This window comes from Natator depressus, chromosome 4 (genome assembly GCF_965152275.1).
Source record: "Natator depressus isolate rNatDep1 chromosome 4, rNatDep2.hap1, whole genome shotgun sequence".
Taxonomy (NCBI): domain Eukaryota; kingdom Metazoa; phylum Chordata; order Testudines; family Cheloniidae; genus Natator; species Natator depressus.
This window is the reverse complement of record NC_134237.1, coordinates 78,425,373-78,446,676: the sequence shown is the minus strand read 5'-3', so window position 1 is coordinate 78,446,676 and position 21,304 is coordinate 78,425,373. Positions and strand designations below refer to the sequence as shown.

The following is a 21,304-nucleotide window of genomic DNA, read 5'->3' as shown; positions in this document are numbered from 1 at the left end:
TCAAAATCTTTTCAATTAAATTCCTTAAGGTTTAGTCAACAGTTAACAAAATACTAAAGTATATCCATTGAAAACTTTTATAATAACTGGTGCTACTTGAAGAGCACATACCACTGCTTTTAGATAAGCAGTACAAAAATGTGGGGCAATGACTAAAGAGTTAGCAAATAATTCAGTGAAACGAGACAAATCACTGCACGGTTAATTAACATTAATCAATGACACTTAAAAAGTGAGCAAAGAACTCAGTCCTAATCCTTTACTGTGAGCACCATCAAAACAACTAGTAAAAGTTAAGGTTTTGAAGCTAGATTTAAACTTAAGCACATAGGAATTGCCATACTGTATCAGACACACAATATTTAGTCAGTATCTTGTCTATGACAGTATCTAATGCAAGATGCCTCCAAGGAAGATACAAGAAACCCTTAGTGGATAATTATGAAATAACATGCCCTCAGAGGAAGTTTATTCCCAACCCATAGGTCAATTAAAGGTTGGATTATGTCCTGAAGCATAATGTTTATAACAGTTTTTAATAAAAAAACAACCAGCCAACAACCTTTCCATTCTAACTATGGAACTTCTGTTCATACGTATACAGAAAAACCCTTTGTTGAAACCAGTGATAACAGTGAGTTCCATACATTAATTATACATTGTATGCATTTTTTTCATTTTTGAATACACTGCCTTTTAGCTTCATTGATTGTCCCTTTATTCTTGTATTATGAGAGCAGGTGAATAGAAATGTCTGTTTTTCTTTTTGTTTACTATTCATACTTTATATACCTCTAGCATATCTCGTCTTATTTATCCCCTCTCTACAGTAACCTGTCCCTTTGTTTTTTAGTTTCTTTTTTAATCCAGGTCTACAACCATTTTTGCTGCTCATCTCTGAACCCACTCCACATGTGCTCTTTCTTTTTTGAGTTTTCTGTGTGAAGATGAATTATGGATAACCAAGATAGATTTTCAGCACAGCAAAATGATAATAAATGGGAAGAAGGGGCAAGAACAAGATGATAGTTGTATAAAGCATTTTTAAAAATCCGCTTTCTAAATTGACACATGCAGGAGAAGAGAGGAGTATGAATAAGGGGTGAAGAGAGCTAGTCCAGTAACATTTGGAAAGGAGCAAGAGAATATGCTGATCAGAGAAACTAAAGGAAGATATTTGCTTTTCAAGAGTTCACATGAGTGAAAATATAAACTGTCTTGAACTTTACCCTACAGTTGATAAGCTTCAAAACCATGCATCTAAGTTAGATCTTTATTGTTGGGCTAACGGGTATTAAAGAGCTGCTGATGGATCACAGAAAAGTTTGGGGGAAAAAAAACCCCAAACATTTTCCAGAGAATCTGATCTTCTTATGTATCATATTTGTCTCTGTTGACTTGTTCTTGTGGGATCAGTGGCATAAAAACAGGATCTTTGTTCTCACCTTCAGAACAAAAATCTTGTTTTCATGTAAAAACTGTCTTGTATAAAAAAAACAGAAAAATCTAACAGCTGCAGAAGTGTTATGTAATACACTTAATGAGCTGTCTAATGTTCTTTAAATATACTTCCACAAATAAGTGTTCTAAGGGCTTGTCTATACTCGAAACACTTCAAGGCGCAGCTGTGCCTCTGTAGCACTTCACTGTAGAGGCTACCTATTCAGATGGGAGGGGTTCTCTCTCATCATAGGTAAGCTCCCTCCCTAAGAAAGAAGAATTCTACCATCAGCCTAGTGCTGTCTACACCAGGGGTGAGTTCAGTTTACCTACATCACTCCGGGGTCTGGATTTTCTTACACCCTTGAGCAATGAACCTGGGTTGACCTAACTTTTTAGTATGGACCAAGATTGATTCTAAAACCAGTTTAAAACTGAATATGGCATACTCCCATCTGCCCCACTTCTGTTTGAGGGCTTTTGCTATTTTTATTTTCAGGAAGATTTTTTTATTCCATTTCCCTACCTTTTAGATCAGGTAGGGAGTGCTCTTTATCTCTCTGTCTTCCATTTCTTAGCCTTCCCCAGCCACCCCTCCATTCACCTCTGTCTGTCCCTTTCTGCCTATTCTTTCTTTTGGTCTTTGGAATTCTCAATAAAAATGGGAGAAATGTATCAATAGTCCATGATTATGTACATAACTAGAAGATCCAAAGCCTTCTGTATGTGGCATAAATTGCAAATTATTTTGGGATTATGGATAGATTTAAAAATTAGTAGATTAAAAATTTAGATAAATGCATCATGTTACCTACATCAAGTATAATACAGTGAAAGTGTAATATTCACTAGCACATATTTCAGCAATACATTTTGTCATTGTCTTTGTGTACATTTGTCTTCTTTGCAGCAAATGGTTATTGACATATTAGCAGGGAAAAGTTAGGAGTGCCCTGTTTTTTGTTCTTCCTTCTTTTCTCATTCTCTCCTCTCCATTCTCTTTTCTCCTTCACTCTTATACAGACTGGACTGCAGCCTTTTCATAGTGTGTGTTTACACAAATTTTAAAAAAAAGGTCTCAGCTTTTTTTCTTTAGGGCTTTTTTTCTCTCCTTTCTCAAGGCATTTTCCTCTCACCATCTCATCTTCTTACTTTTCTCCTCCTGCCCTATTTTCCCCCAAAGGTATTTGCACTTAATTACTATTATTTTATCCAAATTTCTAATTGCTCACTCTGTTTTTTCCCTATTTTGACAAATCTCCCCCCTCTATTTGCCTTTCCCTCAACTTTCTCCTCATCTCTCCATAACTCCTGTGAGGCTGTAGCACCTTACAGGTTCTTCTCCCTTCCTTGTTGCACTAGAGCAGTGGTTCCCAAACTTGTTCCATTGCTTGTGCAGGGAAAGCCCCTGGCGGGCCGGGCCGGTTTGTTTACCTGCCGCGTCCACAGGTTCGGCCGATCGTGGCTCCCAGTGGCCACGGTTCACTGCTCCAGGCCAATGGGAACTGCTGGAAGCGGCGAGGGCTTTCCCTACACAAGCGGCGGAACAAGTTTGGGAACCACTGCACCAGAGCAAGGAAGTTTGAAGCGTATCACTCTATTTCTGAAAGATGGGATTAATGGGGATTTTTCTTTTGCTGATTCTGTGATTTATTTGGCCATATTACATTTTTTGGTAGCAAACCAGGTTTAAGTTAGATTTTCTTAGATGCCCAGAGGCCTTTGGGCAAGAGAACCCTATAAATAGAATAGTATCCTCCATCCATCTAGGGTGCCTTGGCCTCCAAGAGATTTGACATGTGCTTCAGTAGGGTCTGCTAACCTCCCTTGTTGCACAATGAAATGGTTATGAACCAGAGAAGACAAATCGTTTGTGGAGATGAAAGCTACAATGCTAAGGAGAAAAGGAATGTGACCCTCAGGCTGAACACAGTAATACTTAAAAAGAGAGTACAAGATTTCTGTCTGGGCCAAGTTCCCTTTCTTTTAGGTGTGCTGCTTTCCTGTTTCATTCCCTTAGCAAGAAACAGCAGGTGCCAAAACTAGGTAGGGTTTTGCCTACCCTGAGCAACCATCACTGTAAATAATCGTTTCTCCTTGTCAGAAAAAAAAATCAGTTTTTCTTGGGGTTGGGGAGGTGAGGAGGAATATGAGATGCAAGGGTGTTTTTCTTTTCTCCTTTGTCCCTAATGAAATTTTTAAAATGGCACATTACCTATAACTAGTCAAGAGGAGCAGACTGAAGTTATTCACCTTTATTTGATGAACTACCAAGGATTGATTTAAAAGAATTAGGTGTAATTCCAATAGTAATTCAGATTTCTATTGTGGTCTTGAGGTGGTCTCCTGGCAACCTAATTCTGAGTGCTTAATCTATGTTGTCTTTATCAAATGACTGTTATAAATCATAGTTTGCCTGCTGAATACATTTTGCCTAGTGTATAATAAGGAGAAAAAACCTAACAAGACGGTAAAAGGCACATATTAGAGGGTTATTTTGGGAAACAAAATTAAGACTTTTCTTCCAGAAATATGTATTGTTGCAACTTTCAGTATTTTTTAAAAAGAATGAGATCCTAGGATTGCACTAGTGTTATGGCAGGAAGTGTTACCAAAGATAGTAAAAGTTATCTTCAAATACAGAAATTCCATGACGTTATCAAGATTCAAATTCAACTGACATCTCTATGCTGATGACTCACAGATCTACCTTTCCACTCCAGACCTGTCTCCTTTTGTCCAAACTAAAATCTCTGACATCTCCTTGTGAATGTCTAGTCATCAACTCAAGATTAACATGGCTAAAACAAACCTCTCAATCGCTCCCCACTGCCAAGTCTTCCCTGTTACCTCCTTTCTCAATTACTGTGGACAATACCATTCTGCCTGTCACTCAGGCCTGTAACCTGGGGGTCATCTTCAGCTCAGACTTCTCTTTCTCTAGGTCCTCGCATTCCAGCTATGTCTAAATCTTGCTGATTCTTTCTGCATAATATCTCTAAAATGTGGCCTTTCCTATCCACCCACACGGCAAAACTCTCATCTGAACTCTCATCATCTTATGTCTCAATTACTGCAACATTCTTCTCTCGGTCCTGGACGAATGCATTCTTGCCCTACTCATATCCATTCGGAATGTTGCTGCAAAGGTAATTTTCCTAGCCCATCACTTTGACCGTATAACCTCTCTCTTTGCATCCTTCCACTGAGTCCCAGTTCTCTAACACATCAAACCTAAGATGGTTCTATGCACTTTCAAAGCCCTTCATGGCTGACCAATATTGTCTCTTTCTTTCCTTGTATTCCCCTCGTCTATCTGGATCCTTCGGTTGTTTCTTTTCTTACACTTCGATTGTAAGCTTTTTGGGGCAGGGAGCATCTTTTGCTCTGTATGTCTACAGTACCTAGCACAATGGGGTCCTAGTCCATGACTTGGGCTTCTAGGCAGTACGATAATACTACAGCTACTGCGACTACTACTAAATGCTGACTCATTCCATGGTATTAGCTGCCAAGTTCAACAAAGAGACCATGGAAAAGACGAGCAATTAAAGAAAGAAAAAACACTACCCAATAGGTAAAGTAGTAACCATGGCTACTTTCAGCTCTACCGTGGGACTATATATTCTACATATTCTGTGGCTGAGGAATAGCAATGCCCATTGAATCGTGCCTGTGTTACCACTCATGAACACCAAATGCCATCGGTATCATACATACTCGAACATTTACTCACCCGTAGCTTTCGTCCAAACACATTGACTTTTCCTTGGGCTTGTTCTTTTCGGAATCTCCATTCTACTAAATTCTGTCCATTCTCTCCTGGGAGAGTCATGTTTCTTTTTGCTACTGTTGGATTGGCTGTGCCAGCTAAGACATGCGGTTCTGTTTGGTAGTGTGAATCCATGCCACTGGCATAGATAATTCTGAGGGAGCCATCATAGCCAATCTGGTAGCTGTTCCTTAACTGATCTGAAAATGAAACAAAGTATAAAAACTCACTACTTACATGGGTTAAAAATCTGGCTTTTTCATGCATTCACATATGCAACATAAGTACATAAAGTCTTGACATTATATACTGACATTTATTTGACTAATATATGCAGGGTGAGATTTTTAAAAGTATCTACAGGCTACATTCACACAGGGAACGTAGGCACCGCAATGCTCAGCACCCAACTCCTAGGCCCTCTACCACCCAGTGGTATTGACAGACCCAAACTCCCCAGGCATTGTATGTGGAGAGTCAGGTGCTTAAGGAGGGGATTCACAGAAGCCAGCAAGCTGAGCGGGGAGCCAGCTAAACTAGCCACCACTGAAATGCAGAGGAAAAGGGAGAGGTTTAATGCCTAGATCCACAAAGAGACTTAAGCATCTAATAGGCTATGAGGAGGTGCTTCCTTCCAATCAGGATTAATAGCCATGAATCCTCTCTTGGAGTTAGGCACCTAAGCCACAGAGACACATTCTCCCCCCGCTTATAGCCAATAGCCCAGTGGTTAGGGCACTCACCTGGGACGTGGGAGATGCGGGTTTAACTCCCCCCACTGCCTGAGTCGAAGCTGGGACTTGAAGCCAGGTTTCCCATATTCCAGATAAGTGCCCTAATTACCAGACTATTGCGTATTCTAGGGGGTGCCTTCCTCAGTCTCTCCTGTTGAAGCTGTTCCAGTTGGTACAAATAATTAAATATTCATTGCAATAGGGACTTGAACCTAACTCTCCCACATCCTGGGGAGTTCCCTAACCACTGAGCTACTGGGTATTCTGGGATACACTCACACTCTCCCACCCTCTCAAGTGACTTTTGTGAGGGTTAAGGATGCTCAGAGCACACCTACCAGACTGGGCCCACAGGCAAGGTGATAGGCAGGAGAATGCCTCGTTTGAGAATCCTGCTGGGGATTAGGCATGAGTTAGTGCACCGAGCAGCTCAGCAATGACAGGACTTAGGCAGCTTCACGCATGCCCACAGCAGAAACTTAGGTGCCTAGGGGACTTTTCTAGGCACCTACAGGGTTAGGCAGCAGCTGAGTAGTGGTTTTGTAAATGTCAGAGGTGCCTAAATATTGGACTTAGGTGCCCAAGTCCCTTTGAATCTAGCCCTAAGTGATTTGGAGCACAAATCCATTTGACTTGCAATGGGACCCGTGCTCAAAGTCACTGAGGCACGTTGGAAAAAAATCACACTTTCAGAGTAGTTCTTTTAGACTGTCAAAAATATATTCTTTATTGTATCATTATATTTTACTGTATTTGCGAAATACTAAGTACACTGTGAGTGCTGCTAGAACGTGCTGCTGTAGCTTCACAAACTACCTTAAATCTCAGATCCAATGTCAAACCATTTTTAAAGCAATTCTTTCCCCCATTTCCCCCCCCTCCCGTGGTCTTTCATCATTATTTATTGGCAGACTAAGTATCCTCTATGCCTGATCCCAAAGTTTGTTTCCAAAACCAAGAGCTTGTTGGTTAGATAATAAAGAAGAGTTAATTACATCCTCGTATCTACTCCCTCCCTCTAAGGTCCTTGAACTGTAATATTTTCACTAACGTCTGTTGTGCTAATGTACCCATTTAGGCAGCTGATCTGAATACATTATGCACGGAAAAAAAAATCTGATTACAAATACCTGTGGTTTTGTTTACAGTACCTTGAACCATGGTATAGAAAGAATCAATTGATGATAAGTTTGAAGTGATGCTGACGTCTTCCTCTCTGCTAGATGATTCAATGTCCACTGTAATGGCCCTTTCCATTTCCCCGTGAAGGTTAGTGACCACTCCAGTTGGAAATGTAACATTTGTGAGACGACCCTCACTGTCATAGCTAAAATAAAACACGGTGCAAAATAAAACAGTAAATAGCAAGAACAAATTGTTTTCACTTACAAGTAGAATAAACAGAAATATGAGCTGCTGATATTGTAAGGAATGTTTGCTTTGTGTGTGTGCTATATGCACAACGAAGAATTCAAACATACTTTGAAGTAGCAAAAGCCTGTTTAACACATAGGAGTCTCAATGGTGCTAGCAAGAGCAAACAGATGGATTTCCAGCTCTGCATATTATTCTTTGAAATGGAAGCAAAATCATGTTGCACATCTAATTTGCTGTTTCAAAGGAAACATGCATAGCAGTGTAATTCCTTAGCATTCTGAACTCACTTTCTATTATCAGTGTGCCAAAAAAAAAAAAAAAAAAAAGTGTTCTCTCTGAAAGGCAGAAATCATGGGATTGAAGTAACAGAAAAGGGTCTCTACTTTGAGGGAATGATTTCCACATAATTTTAAACCATCAATTTTAAATCAATTTGCTTGGATATTTGCTTTACCTGTCATAAATACCACATGGGATTACTGTATCTGAAAGAGATTAGGTTAAAAAATAATTCTCTAGTTTTTCAGTTTAGTTGCTTTCAGATTTGACAGCACTTTGTATATATCAATTTCATCCTTTCACGATAGTCCATTTCCCTTATTTGTGTAGGATTTTCACACAGCAACAAGAGAGAGAATTTAAAAAAAACAACAACTGTTTTTGCTGTTCCCAAAGTAATCAAGAGGTCTCATGTTTTACAATTAACTATATTTCAATTTGACAGGATTTCTTCTAGTATAAAAGAGTTTCCAGTATAAATATTTTGTGCATCCCTCATTTTGGGTCTTCTTCATATATTCTGTCTTACCTTTGCGACTTGGCAGGCTGAGCGATATTGTACTTATGCAAAAAACTGAACCAAACATACCAACATTTCTTTCACTTCAGTTCAAATGACATCTGTTAAGAATACCAATCCCACCTTCAATCTCATCCTTCAGAGCCATATACTTAATTTTCTTTCATGCAAATCTTCCTTCTCCGTCTCCCAGGGGAATGTAAATATGCCAATTAACGTCTCTTTCTAGGTTCTGCTTTATAGCACAATGTTTTAGGGGAATGTTTGTTCAAATTATCTTGCTGGGAATTATTTATTAACATCCTTTGACTGCTGTAGCCAAAGAACAGACCTCATTTCAAATAACTCTCACTGTAACTACAGCCACATAGTTAAGCTCACTCATTAGAGGGACCTCTGTGCCTACAGAATCACAATACAATATGTTTCAGAGTAGCAGCTGTGTTAGTCTGTATCTGCAAAAAGAAAAGGAGTACTTGTGGCACCTTAGAGACTAACAAATTTATTTGAGCACAAGCTTTCGTGAGCTACAGCTCACTTCATCATGAAAGCTTATGCTCAAATAGATTTGTTAGTCTCTAAGGTGCCACAAGTCCTTTTCTTTTGACAATACAATATGTAATACTTGACCATAACTCTGCGTATAACATTCTAAGTGTAAAGCACTGTGGCTGTTCTGTACATCAGCAATAGTTGACATTTCATCTCTGTAAGGTTGTGCATATGGCTGACATGGAGTCCATAGTCCGAGCATTCTCTTCTCATTTTTTCTAGCATCTAGGGAGAGGTAATAGGGTGCAAATGAGAAGGCTCTCTTAACTGTCCATATGTGCCAAGTTTTACTCAGTTGGAGAGACAGTCACACTGTCCTTGCTGCATCCCCATGGGTGCGGGGAGTGAACACTGTTTCCCCTCCAATTCTCTCTTCTGGCTACTAGTGGTGACTCGTAGGACTGCTGCACAGGTACTCAAACCTTCCTCCTCCTCCTTTCTTACCGCTCCCATCACTGGCTTCATTGCCCCTACTGTGCCTCTTAGTGCAGTACAGTGGATCACAGTGGGAAAGGGGAGTGAGAAAGCAGTCAGGACCAGCTGTGTTGGGGCCTAATGTTTGCTGACTCTCCTGATCCTGTACTGTAGCAGCATATCAGACAGTTATGTGTCTTCCCACATAGGTACACTCTACCCTATGGTTCTGTTGTGTCAGGAGCTGATGGTAGGTGACAATGTTTGGAGGAAAGACAGATTCTGGGTTGCACAAATTGGGGGCAGGCAATCTGCATGAGAGAGGTAATAAAAATGGAGGGAAGGGAAAGGATTGATGGTAGTGTGGGCCAGTGAGGATAGTGGAGAAAAAGACCATTGGAGAGGCTGAGGCTAAACAACTTAGTGAAAGAAAGAGTCACAATAGAAATTGGAACTCAAGAGAGACAAAGGGAGGTGAGAAAACAATAAAGGTAAAAACAGAGGAAGGACAATGTTGTAGCTAATGCATGGGATATGGAATCAAGAAACGTGGATTGTATTCCCAATTCACCCCACTCACTTTCTGCCTAAATTTGGGCATGTCACTTCCCATCTCAGTGGCTCAGTTCCCCCAACTATAAACTAGAGGTAACAATATTTCCCTCTCTCACAGGTAGATGAAAGGTGTTTATATTATGTGCCAAGAATTATCATTAATATATCAGTTTTAGATTGGGAGACAGGCTGAATCAGAAAAAGCTCACTCATTTCATGTGTTCATATACTTGACACGTCATTTTAAAAGGTACTTGGAACTTGAAAGCTACAACTGCCTGATACAGGCATGCTGGTTTAGGAAATGCTGAGCAAACTCATAGGTAGTGTGGGAAAAGAAAGAAAGAAAGAAAGATTTTCCATCCCCTTGTAGTCAGGAACGGAAAGCAAGGAGGGAAAGGATGAGCTATGGATGCGTTCTCTTTCAAAGCCAGAATGTGAGAAGATAGACAGGGGAAACTCTTACCTCTCCCAGCAACAATGGGGCAACTTGCTCTTTCTCAACAACCTGGAAGGTTGGTAGGGGTGGGAGAAAAACAGAGGGGAGGCACTCTTTATTCTCAGAAAGAAGGAGAGCAAGCCAAAGACGCAAAGAGGATACTCCTCCCTTTCAGCAACCAGGGGAAAGGGGCGGGTGAGAAATTCTAAGGGGGCTGCTTCGTCACTGAATAGAACAACCTCACAGCACAACCCTCACAATTCAGTATTAACGCACTATACTGTGATTACTTTGTGACTCTCTCTGATCTCATTCAATGAGGAAGCAGCTCTGTTAGTTTTCAAAGGCTGAATACCAACTTTCTATGTCACTCCAAAACATCTCTCGTCCTTGATGATTTAGCTCCAATCACTCTTGCTAACATTCCTGCTTTCTTCACTTCTGTTACCATCATCTTTCATTTCCCCAATTCATTCACTACACAGCAAAAAATCTCTTCTCCCCGTGTCAAATCCGCATTTCCATAATCTCTCAGATACTTCATTTGCCTTTGGCTCCACTCTTTCTGTAGTTTACCATATATTCCATTTCATGCTGGATTGTAATATGGGCCCCTCATTTTGAATCACAGCATATGAGTACACACTGTAGCAGTATTTTATTAAACATGATCTCTTCCACAAATAATGTGAAATGTGACATTTGTGAAATAATGTGAAATGTGACTACTTCCCTATCAGGGCACTAGACACAGCAACATCACTCTAGGCATCATCCTGGGCATTCCTAGGTTATTTTTAATTTTTTAAATTATATCCAATGTTGTTACAATTTGTTGGTGAATTCAGGTAATTTTCTCATCCAAGCTTGTCAGTTTTAGACCAAGAATTTTGTTCTGTCTGCCTAGTGGTCTAACACTGAAATTACCCTTGAAGACATTGGATCTAAGGCTAGACGGCAATCCCCCTCTCTTTGGCTGTTCAGAGCTTCTTTGATTTCTGTATGCCCACCCACAAACACACATACTACTACTATTCCAGGCCTTTCTGATCTTCCTCATGCACTCCAGGTTCTACAACAAAGCCACTCAACCAACCTCTCAAATTTCTCATGAGGATGGCAAACATGGTGAACTTTTCAAGGGAAAAAAAAAGTTAAGCTCACTCACCAGTCTACAGTGCCTTTTCAAATTCTCTCAGTTCTATTCCACTCACCTCAGCAAAATCACCTCATATGGTTAATGACCACAAAAGGCAAGAGGTGAGACCAAACTAATAACGCCAGAGGTAGAACTGGCCCGGAGAGTCAGACTCCTTGGCCTACTTAAGATCATCTGCTGCAGCCAGCTAGGTTTCTTTTCCAGAATGACAGACTCTCAGTGGTAATGATTATTATCTTCTCAGACTCTTGACCTTGTGCTCTCTAACTGCTGGAATTCTCTCTTCTGATGTCCATCTTCTTCAGTTTTAATTGCATCCCTACCCATACCATTTTCGGTTCTAGGCTATACAGGACATTTTCATCACTCTTTCACTTTCCAATTTAGTAACTTCTAGGAAAACCTTGTTGCAGGAGGAAATGTCCCATGCTCAGTTGCACAATGTAACTTCTACTTGTGCCTCATATGGCATATATCTCAGTTCAGAGGAGACTTACCTTGGTCGCAACTGTCACAGTTTTATACAATAAATTACTTCAGTTTAACATATGGAGCCTTGGAACTGAACTTTATAGTAAAGCTTTCTGTAAAACCTGATGTCAGGGAATGGCCAATATTGTTTTTCAAAGTGCCTCTATATAACACATGCTTGCAGAATTCCTCCCTTAACAAAATGATTGCAACAAGGAAGAAAAATAATTATGGAACTTAGAAACATGTCAGTTTCAAAGTGAAGACTCTCTGCTTCTGGCACATCTCAGATAACAAGATGTGCAAGTCAAATACATTTATGTATTTGTTGCCTTGCTTTAACATTATTTGAGACAGTATATCTGAGAAATGAGGCATGAACATTTTTCATATTATAACTATGTATAAATTGGATGGTAGGATGAACAGTTCTATTAATATATTCAGTGAACATACATTAGAAATATCTTCAGTGCATCTCTCTACTTATTGTGAGTGAACAGGAAATTCACAAAACCTTTGCAGATTACTTCTCTTTTGTCAATTAAGAGGTCTGCATATGAAAGTACTCTGCACATGTTTCTAGTGGCAAACTACATCAAATGAGAGCATGAAGAAAAAGTTCAAAGCTCATCTTTAATAAATACAAAATACTGTCATTGTGTATGTCTATCATCATTTTGATACATATTGAAAATCTATCATAATGTGGCAAAAAATGTTTCATTCAGCTTGTTGAGGCCATTAAGCTCACATTTGCACTGACAGAAACTGGGATCTGTAATGCAAAAAGAAAATACAGGTAAATCAGGCGTTCTCAAACTGGAGGCTGTGACCCCTCAGGAGATTGCAAGGTTATTACGTGGGAGGTTGCGAGCTGCCAGCCTCCACCTCAAACCCGCATTGCCACCAGCATTTATAATGGTGTTAAATATATTAAAAAGTGTTTTTAATTTATAAGGGGGGGTCACACCCAGAGGCATGCTGTGTAAAAGGGGGTACCAGTACAAAAGCTTGAGAACCACTGCTTTAAGTCATACCATCAGTTTATAAAGATGTTCTTTTAATTATATTTAACCTCAAAGAAAAAAATGTCCTGAATTTTACCCCCAAAAATCTTGAGGGTAGTAAAAAACAATCTGCCAGTCACAGGTCCAAGACTACCATAAACTGAGACTAGACAAAGTGATGATGATTAAATTAGGGCTGTCAAATGATTTAAAAAATTAATTGCGATTAATTATGAGATCAAAAAATTTAATCTCAGTTTTAATTGCACTATTAAACAATAATAGAATACCAATTTAAATTATTATGAACATTTTTGGATTTTTTCTACATTTTCATATGTATTGATTTCAATTACAACACCATTCTAGCCAAAGGATCTAGTTCATGCCTCTAGTGGTTAGTCTCTGAGGTGCCACAAGTACTCCTTTTCCTTTTGCACATACAATGTTTTCCAGAAAAAGCAGTAAAATTAAGATAACCAGAATTTTTGTCAGGTTAATGGCACTGTTGTTGAAGTGCTATGGAAAGGAGCAGAAGGGTACGGTCCTTCCTTGTTGTACATATTCTTAGCTCTCCTACTATCATGTATCTACCTTCAGTGTCACTTCTACACACTTGACCTATTTGAACCCTTTCATTACTGACAAATAATCTATGTATTTTGACAGTGTAAATCCTGGAGTATGATCATTCGAATGAATGAAATTTTAGGATATACCTTATGAGCCTGATTCTTATTTATATTAAAGCTCATTTACACTGTCAGAGTGGTATAAAGGGTGCCAGGGTAAATGAGAATTAGTACTGGTAGTCTGGCTAGACTTTCTGGTTACTGTGTAAGGTAGTGTCACTTTATTTTGAAAGATGGGGGGCCCTATTAAAACAGTTTAAGAGGTAACTGATAACTTCAGTACAGTATTAAAGTTTATTAAATTGAATTCTATATTTACAGAAAGTTTAGCAAAATGAAGAAAAATTATATTCCAATAATTTTACTACTCGGTCAGCATTAAACACTCAAAGTGAGGATTCCCAGTACAGATAAAGAAGTTCTGCCAATCTGTACTTTTTTAGATGACTCAGTTAAAAAAATGTCTACTCTTTTTAAGTGAAAGTCACTCTGATGCAGAAGGTCAGCATAAAGTAGTCTAACAGAAATCTTTTCTGAGGATTCAAGTGGAACTTTAATGGTTCATAGGCCTTGTCCTGGCATTCTACCAGGGATGCATTTCACCCTAGAAGATCCTCGGCTTCTGCTGTTTATTCCCATGAAGTCATATGCTTGTTTTTGTGACATCATAACATCCACAGATACCAGTAGGAAGGATGATAACTTGGTTTACATTTCATCTCCCAATTTAAGTGAAAGTTTTCCTAATATTTATTACTTTTAGGAAAATTCTTTTATATTTCCTCATTCTCTCTTCCCCTGACCTGGCCTCATTTCTACCTCAGAAGTGGCTGCGTTTCAGTGATGCCGCATACAAATAATCTGTAGAATGTAATCAGAATCTTTGGGATGAAAGGCACTATATCTTTGTAAATATGAGCTCAAACATTACAAAGGGAAACAATCAATATTCAATAATGCACAATTGCCCCCAAAGGACAGTGCCCCATTCTGCTGGAGGCTGTGAAAACCCCAGAAAGACATGGCACTTGCCCAAAACATCTTAAAATCTAACTTGAAAGAAGAAGCAACAAACGGATGGAAGAGCGAAGAGAGGATGAAGGAAATGATAAGATCATGCAGTTACACAGATTAACTTTTGTATACCTTGATGGTTTCGGATGGTTCAAAATCATCAGAAAGATTTAAAATATAAAAGGAGTTATTCCCAACAGCCACACAATCTAGTCTACAATTATGGGCTGATTCCTTTGTAGGACACACAGCAGAGGGTCCTGGAGCGAAGGAAGGAAGAGATGATAGCAATTACGAGAAGGATTTCCATGCAGGGGAAGTGTGGAGGAAAGCACAGACACATTTATAGGAGAAATGGAAAAGCATATAGGGTTTATATTAGTGGCAGAGCTCAGGGAATGTAGGTAAAATGATAAGAGACATAAGTTGATAAGTTGGGAGATACATAGTATGAAGGGCCTTTAAGGTAAGGACATGAAGCTGGAATCTGGTGTGGTTGAAAACAGTGCATGGTTTATTCTGGGCCTGCTCCTGCATCCACTGAAGTCAAAGGGAATTTTTAATTGACTCAAATGTGCATTGAATCAAACCCTCTGTTAGAAGGGTATTTGTTTCATATCAAAGTGAGATCTGGAATAGATTTTAACTGATTTATGTGAAGCAAAAATGAAAACATCTTCTGGCTGCATTGTAAGAATAGATATTATGGAAAAAACTATGCAAAGGAGATGAGATAATTTTAATATGGGAGTGACTGAGCTCATGGCATTGCTAAGCCTCTGAACTTGCTGGGAGTGAACGAGATACTTTCAGAAGCCTGAGGAAAGATAGGTAGAGCTGGGTATTTATGGAGTTAATAAAAGTGCTATTGCCTTCTTGTCAACTAACCTCACTCCTCAGTGCTTTTCTAAACATTACAGACATCATCTCCTGATTTTCTTGATAGGAACCAAGGCACCTCTCACTTTCCCCTGCATGGAAGCTTTGTAATATTGCTGATCATTGTTGCCATTGTGATATTATTACCTATTTGATGGTATCTCATTTCTATTTTCATTACTTAGCTTACCTTTAAAGACCAACATTATATAAAGTAATCTTCCAAGGACTGAAAAAATGAAGAAAAAAGGTAAAAGTACATGAACTAAGAGACACTGTTTTGTACCTTGCTACCAGCGACATGAGGTGCTCTATAAATATCTAGGGAGTGAGATAAAGTTTTTCTTCAGAGTTTTCACACTGATGCCTAGAGCACTGGTAATAGGATGCTATTTAGCATGTTTACTTTTGTTCTCTAAGCAGGCATATTATGAAATATTAAGAGGATTTTGTTGTTCATTATGAAGATAATTTTTCCAGAATTGAGTTTTTAATATTTTGTTTTATTAAATTTATGAGATTTACTGTAATGTTATGCTATTTTTATATTATGGAGAGTTGCAAGGTCACAGCCTGTTTTCACAGCAAAAAGAATTTAATTTTTTAAACCTTTAGGAAGACAGTTAAGAATCTGTGCATTTTTACAATTTATCTACAGCAGAAATGTAAACATACAATTAAAACAAGCTGCACCATTATCATTGAGAAAGTCTCAAAAATAGTAAGTTGGATTCAACATTGTTACATAATATTTGTATATAGCACCAACTGTGCATTAGCAATATGAAGAGAAAGTTTCTGCCCTAAAGAACTTAGGCTGGATTCTCTGATCTACTGCCTTCACGCACACAGTGAATGTACATCAGCCAGAGACTTTCCCTGAAGAATTTCCTTTGCACAGGGCAAATCTTTGGCTAGTGTGAAGCAGGTGGAGGTGGTTCCGTCATGTCCCATGTCAGCTTTGCGACACATTGCTGATGCGTCCCTCACTAGAGTTTTACCACCTGGCATAAGGGCAAGGCAGCACATATCAGGGGCAGCGAGAGGAGGTGGTATAATGGAATTAAACTCAGTTATACCTCATCCTTGGTTGGCATAAGAGCTTCTGCCAGGAGCAGAAGTTACTGCTGCCCACATTGCCATGGTTGTGTAGAGTAGGTCCAGGGAACCATGACTGTGAGCCTGCACATTGCACTGCACATCTCCAGTGGTTTTTGAGAGGGATTTGGAGGAAAAATGTGTGTAGGGGATTCTGAGCTGAGTCAAAGAGCAGGTTTAAGGTGACTGAGATACCATGGAAGGAGTGCCAGAGAAGACAGCTGAAGGAGATGAAGAACGAAGCAGATACAAAGATACAAGTTGTATAGCTTGAGCTCACTGATGGGGAAAAAGACAGGTCAAGAAGCTGTCAGGGGCCAGGTTGTATAGACAAGAATTTGATATAGGAGAAGGCAAAAAGGGAATTTGAAAAGGGACTGAACACAGTCAATATAGTAAGCATGGTGAATGATTTTTTGCCCATCACGTTTTGAACTCATTGATAGGTGGGTGGGAGGAGATAGGAATAGTTGGAGCAAGAGATCTGAGGGCTTGAACAAGCATGTTGGTGGTAGGAATAGAGAGGGTGACTAGGCTTTGAGATAACATAACTGCACGATGTTTTAGAAGTAATGAAAAACATGGAGTAATAACAGTCAGAAACAGACAAGACATATTTGATCATCTACAGTCCATCCTCCTGCCAGTGCAGTGGATGTGTAGTATATTTTCTAATGCTAGGCTGATTCAGAGCAGCAGAGCCAAAGAATTCTGGGTTTGTGTAGCCTTTAATGGCTACCACCTAGCTATGATGAATATAACAGAAGAACAAATAACTCAAAACCAGTATAGTATAAAGGGGCAAATCTTTCTTGGATTATTCTTTACATCGGGTCGGCAACCAGAATTTCTGTTCTGTGGGAAATTCTGACATTAAAAAAAAATCCAAATCAGAATGAAAAGCCGAAATTTTGAAAATGCGTACAAAATGAAAAATTCTGAAAAAACTCTATTTGGAACCATTGAAACATTTTCTTGGGATGATATCTATTTTTGTTTGTTTGTTTTGATAACGTAGAAATTTTTTTTTGACAAGGTGGAAACATCATTTCAATAATGTCAGATTGTACCTTCTCTAAACTAAATTATCCAACATTATTGAAACAAAATGATCCAACGTTATCGCCGTCAAAAAATTTATTGCAATCAACACATTCCTGCCGAATGTTTGTAGTTCAACAAAACTGCATTTTTGACGGAAAACCGTTTTGTCAATCTTTTTTTAACCAGATGATCGACTCCTGTAGGCAATCCCAGTGTGTACAGTGAGATTACTTGTGCTAACACGGGAAGCAGCATAAGGCCCAAAATATTGTTTTACAATATTTCCACTTCAGCCTTCATCAGGAAGTGCATAAAAGGAGGAGTAAAATGGAAACGTTTTGTTTACTTCTGAAATGTAATCTCTTCACCGTTGTTGCATTTCACTGGAATGTTGGTGCCTGGTATGTGGGGCAGCTAAACCACTCAGTTCAGGGCCTGTACCCTCCTCTGAATCATACAGCACTGAGCAAACTGCCAGCACTCAACACATTATTAATTTTAATAATAACCACAATAGGTAAAGCATGATGCTAAGCAGTCAAGCACGTAAAAGGGATTTTTTTTTAACCTGGAACGTGATATAAAACATTAACTTCAGGATTCACATTCTGCAGACGTTAAAACTTTTCTAAATTGTCTGGAATACTTGTTCATTTAACAAGGGGGGCAGAAAAAACTTGTTACAGCTTCCCTGCTCCTAATGTCACTCTCCTTGATTTCCATCCCCAGTCCCTTGGTGACTGATGAGCAAAAGAGGGATTGAAAAGACAAATGAGCTCAGGGCATGCAATGCCCAGGGAGGAGCAGGATGTCAGGAGATACAAGTGGGGTTTAGGAAGAAAGGTACCAAGGGGAGTGGAAAAGTCAAGCAGCCAAATATGCCTTTGTGAACTGATGGGGGAATTTGGAAAGAGGGAGGAGGATCAGAGAGCAGGTAAAAAATGTAACAAAATACTGCAGGAGCGGTAGGTTTGGGGGCCAAATGGATGGGGAAAAGAAGGAAAAGCAGTGAGAGGACTGCAGGGGGGATACACCTGGGATCTGGAGCAGATCTGTGTCTGCTTGATGCTACCCTTCCCTGAAAGAAAAGAGGAAAGAACATAGAAAGGAATTAGATATACAAGCAAGAAATATGCATGTTTAGCCTTAGTAAGTGCTCCTTTTTACTAGTAAAGTAACACCAGATAGGTTAAAAAGAGTTCTTTTTCTTGGTGTTTAAGCTTCAGGGAGCTAGCATTTTGAAACCCAAATATCCAGAGGTTATTCCCTCGTAAACAATTCTTCAAGGTTTGAGTATTTTCTTCACTGAGACTATCCTGAGATCAGCAAGGCTGTAGTTTAATGCACTAAAATGTTTAGTTACTGGCTGAAACAATTTTTCAGGAATCACATTAAACTTGTGATTGAAGGGAAAAAGCACATAAATTGATATTAGTTTTAACTAAGAATTCATTGTTGGAATTAATTCATGGTTAATGACATAGACGGTCAAAATCTTTCTGGAGATAAGAGAAAGTAGAAGATTAAAATTTTAGATTAGCACAGGGAATGTGTACATCCTTCATAAAAGCCAGGGGAGTAAAAATGACCACAAACTGATTTAAAGCAGCTAACCCCAACAATCAGATAGCATTAAGTTATGAAGGCAAGAGACACTAAATGGAGAGATTAGACAAAATATGCAGAATTCTAATGTTTATTTATTTTAAAATGTCTACCAGGACTTTTTTTTTTAATACACTTAAGACAAAGGTTCTTATAGCGCTGCTTGGCACAGGACCAAAGAGGAAGGGGGGAAATGTAGCTCTCAGACCTCTTGCCACTCCCCTGATCCTAAGGATTGCTCTAAGTTATCCCTTAGGGAACATACTACTAGCAGGCATCACTGGAGTGTAAGGGGTCCAGCCACACCTCTTCCTGGCCCTGACACACCCACTGTTTTTCCCTCTTGAGACTTAAAACAATAAAAAACATCACACACAAGCTCTGAGTACCACTCCAATTACTCAAATTTACAACATGAAATGTCAACCACCTCATCCCTTCGACCAAGTAGCAGCTCTAAATACAAATAACATCCCAAATGCACCGTCCAGTATTTCAATCTCCCCTAACTCTCCTCGGAGGCCAGGTAAAACAAATTAACTTTGCAGCATGCTCTGAAAGACAGCAAATCTGGAATATTTTAGCCCAGGGCCATTCCAGAGCAGTGGGTTCCTTACTGATCATCTCTGTTATTTCAAGGGAGATGGGGCATCCGTGCCTCAGCAGACTGTAACCATGGCAGTGTATCACTATTCCACCAGATGGCATACAGCCAACTATCTTGGCTTTACGCCATGTTGGGATTCTCCGATGCCAAAGGAATCCCTAGCAGTTCTATTAGGGCAGCTTTACAGCTATTTTATGTTTCCTGAGGAGCAGAAAGCAGAGTGATTGAAGGGGGAAGGGCAAGGATCTGGTCTAATGATTTTCAGAGAATAACTCTACTGCAGTTAGAAAACTGATGGTCTGATGTTATGCCATCGTATCAACCTTGTGCACCTTTGGAATTGGAAATAAGTTCAGCTTTTGAGGACCTGACAGCAGCCCTACCTTTAATTGTTTATATGGCAGGATTCTGTCAACCTCAAAGAAATTTAGCTAAATCTAAAAGTCAGCTGCATTTGCAATAGCAGAGGGTTACAATAATGCTTGGGCACTTTACAGAATGCAGCTTTAAGCATGTGGTCAGTTTATTTGAATGCAAATTACAATGACTTTCTGGAATAATTAATGCTCTTAAGACTCAAACATTCAATTAACGGAGAGTTTTGAAACTAAATCTTTTTCAGTTTGGGAGGTCTGACTGGCCAATTCTTGCACTTTGGGACATTCCATGGAGGACTTTTGGTTCTTTACACCAATAAATGGATTATATGGATTGATTTCAGGGTTTTCAAAATTGTGACATATAATATGGATAATCTTTTTCATTTCAGCATTTCAAAGTCTTCAGTTCAGATAAAAATATTATTCATTTCACATACCTGTGCTAGCTTACCATCCAGAGTGGAAACGGTTTGTACAAAAATGATGCAATACATACTAATCTGCTATATAGTATCTCATCCAAAAATGATCACGTAAAAAAAAGGTAGAAAAATAATTCAAAGGTATACATGGAAACAGCCATGATTAAAGAAAAGTTCAGATTAAACAAGATGGTTTATAACAATAGGAGGTGGTCCTGCTGACCTTTAGCATGGCTGTTATCTTTGCATGGCAGAGTATATACATTTTTCTATGGATGAGTTCTTACTCTTTTCATGTGAAATGATTTGTATTAGAAGATCTTTTTTTTTTGGTTTAGCAAACTGTTAAGAATCAAGAATTACAATAATGATTCAAAATTGAAGTTAATATAAATTTTAATAAAAAAGTACAACCTTAAGAAGTGTTAAGAGTTAAACTACCAACCTTTGAAACATAAAGCAGACACTTTATCCACTAGGGCCTAGGCTAGAATAATTAACAGCATAGGAATTCAGAAGTATCATTTTACAATAAAACATATAAATTATGAAGAAAATAACTGGTAGGCAATCTAATATGGAGCTACAGAATTCACATAGTTTGTTCACAAACTGATACCTAGATCTGTGTGCCTGCAACATCACTAGCAATTCAGGATTAATTGGCTGTGTTTTGCTAAAGAAAAGTGGAAAAGAGAGAATAGAAACAAATTTCTTGCATTTTAGCTATGTACTTGATCATAAAAGGGCACTTCTTAAAACAGTCTTTTTGCATGTGATGTTAGAGAGATTTGCTCTTTGGAAAAACCTGAAAAGAATCAAGTCCTACTGCCTAGTGTTGTCAGGGCAATCAGCCAGATCATCCAGGGCAAAATTCTCCTTTTAGATCTCCTCTCAGCTC

At 39.0% G+C, this 21,304-nt stretch overlaps 1 protein-coding gene across 25 annotated transcripts in view; it reads right to left on the bottom strand.

Moving 5' to 3' along the window:
- TENM3 (teneurin transmembrane protein 3) overlaps positions 1 to 21,304 on the bottom strand; it is a 1,226,612-nt gene that overhangs the window by 14,061 nt on the left and 1,191,247 nt on the right. For all 25 annotated transcript variants that reach the window (XM_074951193.1, XM_074951194.1, XM_074951199.1 and 22 more), the window contains 2 exons: positions 7,098 to 7,273; positions 5,177 to 5,412 (listed from right to left, as the gene is read on the bottom strand). In XM_074951193.1, coding sequence (XP_074807294.1) covers positions 5,177 to 5,412; positions 7,098 to 7,273 — 412 coding nt within the window. The remainder of the gene's footprint in view (positions 1 to 5,176; positions 5,413 to 7,097; positions 7,274 to 21,304) is intronic.